This window comes from Henckelia pumila, chromosome 3 (genome assembly GCF_033568475.1).
Source record: "Henckelia pumila isolate YLH828 chromosome 3, ASM3356847v2, whole genome shotgun sequence".
Taxonomy (NCBI): Eukaryota; Viridiplantae; Streptophyta; class Magnoliopsida; order Lamiales; family Gesneriaceae; genus Henckelia; species Henckelia pumila.
In genome coordinates, this window is record NC_133122.1 from 149,753,626 (window position 1) to 149,760,729 (window position 7,104).

General features: G+C 36.9%; 1 protein-coding gene and 1 non-coding gene across 2 annotated transcripts; one reads left to right on the forward strand and one right to left on the reverse strand.

Moving 5' to 3' along the window:
- Positions 1-302: 302 nt before the first annotated feature.
- On the reverse strand, positions 303-1,972 carry LOC140889727 (uncharacterized). The gene is made up of 5 exons (XM_073297448.1): positions 1,777-1,972; positions 1,420-1,613; positions 1,057-1,278; positions 637-913; positions 303-517 (listed from the first exon to the last, which is right to left on the reverse strand). The coding sequence occupies exons 1-5, from the start codon at positions 1,970-1,972 to the stop codon at positions 303-305; spliced, it is 1,104 nt and encodes a 367-aa protein (XP_073153549.1).
- On the forward strand, positions 1,436-1,542 carry LOC140893992 (small nucleolar RNA R71). Its single transcript, XR_012153549.1, has one exon. It is a non-coding gene; the product is annotated as a small nucleolar RNA R71 (small nucleolar RNA).
- Positions 1,973-7,104: the final 5,132 nt, after the last annotated feature.

Sequence of the window (7,104 nt, forward strand, 5' to 3'; positions counted from 1 at the left end):
CTCCCTTTTGGACATCTATGAGTGCTTTTCCTGTTGCCAGGAAAGGTCTACCCAGAATAAGATGCATGTCCAAATCTTCTTCCATGTCAAGTACCACAAAATCCACCGGGAAGATGAATTTGTCTACTTTCACCAGTACATCTTCTATTATCCCTCTTGGATACTTTAGAGATCTGTCAGCCAATTGCAACGACATCCTGGTGGGTTTCGGCTCTCCCAAACTCAGTTTCTTGAAAACAGAATATGACATTAGATTTATGCTAGCACCTAAATCACACAAAGTTTTTTGAAAATACACATCATTAATCATGCAAGGGATAGAGAAACTCCCTGGATCTTTTTGCTTTGGTGGGATCTTGCTGAACCAGTGCAGAGAAATTTCCTGTTAAACTGATCCTGGCATTCTCCTCCAATTTCCTCTTGTTGGAGAGAATCTCCTTCAAGAACTTAGCATAGCTGGGCATTTGCATCAGTGCGTCGGCAAAAGGGATGTTGATATTCAATTTCTTGAATACCTCTAGAAATTTTTTGCAAACTGGGAGTCTAGCTTGGCTTTCTTGAGAGCTGAAGGAAAATGTGGTGGAATAACAACATTATTTTGTGATGTGTGTGGTTGTGTAGAAGTAAAAAACTTACCTGCAGTTTTCTCCGGTACAGTATCTTCTGGCTCTTTCGCTTCTTGTCTTTCATATTCTATCCTCTTCCCACTTCTCAATTCAACTGTTTTTACCTGCTCTTTTGGATTTTTCTCTGTGTCGCTTGGAAAAGTACCTGGATCTCTGCTGGACATCGCTTTAGCCAATTGCCCTATCTGATTCTTCAATTTTTTTATCGATGCATCCTGATTTTGCATTCTGATTTCAGTGGATGATATGAACTTTTGCATCATCTGTTCCATGCTTGAATTCTCCTCCTGATGTTGTTTTCCATCTTATTCCCATATGGCCTATTATTCTGTCCTCCCCATGAAAAGTTTGGATGATGTTTCCACCCTGGATTATATGTATTTGAGAATGGATCATTCCTAGGGCGGTTTTGATTTCTCACATGGTTTACCATGCCTTCCTCCGGTTGATGCGATGGATTGCCCGTCTGACAATCTTTAGTGAAGTGCTCAGCACCACATTTCTCACACCACACTTCTTGAATATGCATCGCAGAATGCCCTAAACTCAGCTCTTCAATCCTCTTATTCATGACCTCAAGCTGAGCTGCTACTGAAGTGAATGCATCAACTTGATGAATTCCTGCGGATCTCCTGGCTGCACTTCTCTCTGACTAAGGATGATAACTACTAGATGCCATCTCCTCAATTAACTCATATCCATCCTCTGGTGATTTTCGTAATAAATTACCACCTGCAGCTGCATCTAACATGGTGCGATTAGAGTGAGTAAGACCATAATAAAAAATTTGTACCACAAGACCGTCTGGTAGTTGGTGATGTGGGCATCTCCTCAATAGATCTTTATAGCGCTCCCATGCTTCATAGAGTATTTCCTGTTCTCCTTGAGCAAATATTGTGATGTCAGCTCTTAGCTTCATCGATTTGGATGGTGGGAAGAATTTGGTGAGAAAAGCGTTTGCGAGATCATCCCAAGTGGTAATGAAACCTGCAGGTAGATTCGTTAGCCATGATTTAGCCTTATCTCTTAATGAAAACGGGAATAAACGCAAAATGAATAGCGTCATCAGAAACTCCCTGCATCTTGAAAGTATCACAAATTTCTAGGAAATTTGTAAGGTGAGAATATGGGTCATCGATCATCATCCTACCAAATTGGACTGTGTTTTGCACCATTTGAATGATAGCAGGCTTGATTTCAAAATGATTCGCTGCAATGGTTGGCCTGATGATGCTTGGTCTGGCATCGTCGATGGATGGCAAGGCGCAATCCATCAAAGATCTGTAGACAGGTGGTGTATTATTCTCAGCCTGTCCATCTAAACCTAGTCTTTCTTCGTCCGCCATTGCTTCTTGTTGTAGCCTTCTTCTACTGCAAAAAGTTCATTCGATTTCTGATCAAAAGACACAAGTTCTGAATCAGGTGAATGTTGCATGCACTACTGGAGTATCCTGTAGTTCACAAATGATAATAGTGATTAAAATTGAAGTAGAGAAAATTAAACAAAACAAATCAAAGTAATCAATAGTCCCCGGCAACGGCGCCAAAAACTTGATCGAGCAAATACTAACACTTAAAATCAATATAAATATCTCTCAAATATGCTCAAAATTATCTCAAGTGCAATTATCAAGTTATAGTAAAGTGTACTGAGTACGAGTATTGTCCTTAGGGACTATGTCACAAAAATTCAATTATTTTACTCCTCTACCCAAAGTAACGAAAATTGATGATTGATTATACTAAAGTTATAAATTAATGAATTCAACTTAAAACGCTTGAAAATAAAATAAATAACAAAAGCAACTTTTTAGAATAGAGAAATATAATATGAGAATATTTTGCTGGAATCTCGGTTCACCTTCCCCCTAATTGAACTGGACGATTGAAATTTACTTTTATACACATAAATTCGACATGAATTTCTGATATATCGACACTCTCTCTCGAGTTTATGCCAAACTAACTCAAGTTAATGAAACAATTAAATCTCTTTAATTATTTATCATTACTTATTGCTTAGCGTTCTCTGAATTCCTTCAACTTTCAACCTGGTGGTCTATGGTTATCAACATGTACAAAAATATCATATCTTTATGCATATTTTAAGTCCATGAATTGTGTCATTCGTGTTAATCATGAATTTATACGAATCTATGCTAAAGTTAGCTACTCCTCCACTTAGAATAATAAATCATGACAAAATCAAATATTAGCATAAAGTAAACTCAATTCGTCCAACTATTTCAATCACACAAATGTGTTTCGGGGTTCGGATCCCCTAAATTCCAACAAAAAAAAGTTTAGCTACTATAACTCATAATAAAAATTAATCTAACAATGTTTTCAACATAAAAATTCGAAGTTTGGAAGAGAAGAAAACTCAAAACAAGCCGAGCGATCTTCCAACCCCTTCACAGCCGTCGTGCCTTGTTCTTCTGCGTGTCGAACCCTCAAAACGTCTGAAAATATTCTCTTTATATTGCCCCAAGAGTCCTTTCCTTTTAAAACATCCGAAATAACAATTTCCAAAATTACGCAGGAGCGCCCGAGCGGTAGAAAGTTGCAGCTCGGGCGCTAAGAATTCCTCCACCTTACTGCCTGTGTTTCTCAAGCACGCACTCGAGCGGTAAACGCAGGAGCGCCCGAGCGGTAGAAAGTTGCAGCTCGGGCGCTAAGAATTCCTCCACCTTACTGCCTGTGTTTCTCAAGCACGCACTCGAGCGGTAATAAATTACCGCTCGGGCGCTCATTTTCTGTCTCTCTACTGATTTATTGAGCATGCATGCGCTCGAGCTGCCAAATCTTGCAGCTCGAGCGCACCGCACCCTGTTGATTCCCAAAAATATTGATTTTTTTCTCATTTTCCTAACAAAGCAACCATAAATCAAGAGGAGTGAACAAAAAACAAGGGAAGACACTAAATGCAAACAAAATTAGATTCAAATGAACAAAATGACACGAAACGAACGCAAAACACAAAGAAACCAAGAAATAAAATACGGGAAAAAGACCCCTATCAATTGTCAAGTTTTAATATAGCAGTGAATAGAGTGTCGAACCCACGAGGAGTAATATGAAAATATTTTGTGCTTTTAATTAAAATAGTCTAAATTTTATCTAAAAATTAATATTTGAAAGGTTTGCAGAAAAATAAAATAAACAATGAATTTTTATAGCACGTACACAATGTTCAGAAATTATCAATCAGAGGAAAAATGGTCTAGAGGTTTAGATTTCACCTGGTTTCAACAACAATCACTCCTAATTAATTTATTTTCATGAATTCCTTTCAATTAATAATCAAGAACACTTAGATTATTCTATTTCCCTCTCCCAAGCAACAAATAGAGTGTATCAACTATAGTTTAATTTCAATATCCCTATTTAAAATCTAATTGTAGTGATATGTGTAAAACGATGTTCTTCCTAAGGCTCCATTAAAGTTATATACTCTCCCGAGCTATATAAACAATTACCGGTGTGTTATCTATTGGTCCTATTCAAAATCCCCTCTCCCGAGTGCCGGATTCCAAATAAATTTAACAATTCAACTATGATCAATTAATTGAAAAGACAAACAAATCTAGAAAAACAATTAATCTACTAGAATTCAATCCAAAAATATCAAAACGTTGTAGAAGCGTTTCAACCAGGCTACATCAACCTTTAGACTAAGAAATTTAGTTCATAACCAAAATATTGCAAAAATAAATCATGTTTATGAAACTAGACATCAAATCAATAATATATATTCAAAATAAAGAAAACAAAACCGTAATCGGTCTTTCGTGTCCGGTCGATCGATCTTCGTCTTTGTTGATTGATGTTCTTCACGTTTTCATCAAATTTTCTCCTCCAAATCTCATGTTTAAGCTCTCTTGAATTCTCTTGTGTTGTGTGGCGGCTTCCCCTCTCTCGTGTGCAAAAGAATCCTTTTTATATGTGCTTCAAACCTAATAAATAAAATCCCACGAAAGTCCACAAGTTTCTTTTCCGAAAAACATGAAATTCTAACTTTCGCGACGGCGCGGGCGCTCCGTAGAAGGGCGCGGGCACGCATGAGCTTCAAATTTGCACTTTTTTCACGTCCAGGATAGCGCGGGCGCTCATGAAAGAGGCGCGAGCACGCATGCCTCTCGCATGTGCAATTCTACAACAACAATTTTCAAAAAAATCATATATCACAATATAACCGTCGGATCGAGCTGAAATTTTGACAAAAACTTCAAAACATCTTAAACTTTATTATGAATGGTGGAAATTGGATTTAATGTCTCAATAATTTCAAGTAATTTTCTGAATTTTCTGCTCCAAAATTCGTTCATCCGCTTCTTCTCGCTACTTTTTCTCCAATCCTTGCATCTCACAAAAAACAACAAAAAATATGCATAAAATCCACTCGATACATCACAAAAGTCAAGTCAAATTATATATAAATTAAGTTTATAAATTGCACTTATCAGATGCTTCAAATCGATAATTGTTCCAGGATTATATTTGCACAGAGCCCGTATATATTTCGGAAGTTGTTGCACAGAGCTCTCTCAGGTACCATAAACAATTTCCACTACGCGTTTCAAACTCCGCCACGCCTTCGTATACGAGATTTGATATTCATATTTATCTTTGAGTGACTCTATTATATATTTAATCTCGTACAAAGGATCACATCGTGCAATACTCAATAGCGTATTTGCAACCATATCGCTATTCAAGTTATGATGGTCTATGCCGACGTTGGTAGATATAAATGTGTGAGGCCCATCATATTTAGTTATTTTCCAATAACATGTTTTCTCCTTGTAAGAAGCTCGAAAACCCCCAACGACATCTGACTATAGAAGAATCATTTTCGCATTGTATTTTTCATAGAATGTGTGTGCTATCAACGACACGTTACTCACGCCTGAAAATTTTGACTGAATAATCCTTCACAGATGCAATCAGATCTTTCTTATCCTTAAGAAACATGTTTACACATAATTCTCCTCTCTCCGTATTATAGTATCTTGTTCGCATGTCAGAAGGTACACCAATAGAATAAGGCGTCTCTTCTCCAAAAAAATGTATTGAAAAATAATGGCACATCAGAATTGCTAGAAATGAATGAAACAACTTGCCTCTGTAATGTTTGACGAGGTGGTGGATGAGATGACGTTCCCTCATCAATATTTCCACGTGTATTCACATGTACATCATCATTCATATATTCAACAACATCGTCATCATCTTCTTCAGACTCTCCGTATGACATCTCTGGTTCAGTATCGCTTCTAAGAATATCTTCGTTTTCACTCCTAGGAACATCAACATGTGGTGCAAAATTTTGACTTTCGGAATTCTAATTTGTTGCACCAAAATTTTGTTCTCATCCACGTGTCGTATGTGGCCAACGTGCAAGATCAGGTTCAGATGGACCGACGATATATTCATCTCACGATCCACTTTCAGGATACAGATACATATTTCTCATTCCTTCAGTGACGTGTAGAATACCTGGTTTCTAGTCAACATGACCAACGTGATGGTCAATCTCGTTTGATTCGACGTAAAAATGCAATATATGTATATTGGGGCATTGCATTATAAACTCCAGAGCGTTATTATCAATAAGATTAACTTGAATTTCATGTCAAGATGAATTCTCCATGAATGAATATTCGTTGACAACTTGAGAGTAAAATTCATTGGATCAATCATCAACATATTATGCACATCTTCAACCAATTTGAACTGAGTAATAGATCGTAATACTCGCATCGGTCTAATATAAGGGATACTATATTTGACCGATCAATTCTCCACAATAACATGACCACCAAAATATAAAAGCAAATCAATGTTTTCCATAGTCGAGAAGAAATTTCGGATATGAAATTGAAAATTGAGAAATGAAAATTGCCGAAAGAGAATGAATAAAAGCAGGAAAAATTTCTTAAAACTGAATGATATTCGATATGAGATATACAATTCATTTATAGACTGAAATCTTTACGCGTGGGACACTATTTTTTCTGCGTGAATTAAAGCTTCATGCGTTTTCTGAAAATAATAGACCAGCAGCCCATGTGGAGTTAGCGATTTCTGAAAATAATAGACCAGCAGCCCATGTGGAGTTAAAGACGTGCATTTAACGGAAATGGGCGGATCGCATAGGGAAGGGCAATGGTCCGCTGTCAGAGACAACGTTTTACGATATTTTTTATATTTGTCATGACACACGTTATTTTTTAAATTAATTTTTTTTACATTAAAAATTAAAAAACCCCAATTATTTGCGGATATAAATAATAAAATATAAATTGCATTACAGTACGAGCCGATGCGATGCGATGCGATCAGATCCGAAACCACTGGCTTATTATTATCAAACCCGGTGTGGGCTCAAAATATGAGGCCCACAAATTGGACCCAAAGCCCAAAAATATCTGTTTTCATTTATTTTATTATCATTTACTTCCGAGTGATTTTCAGC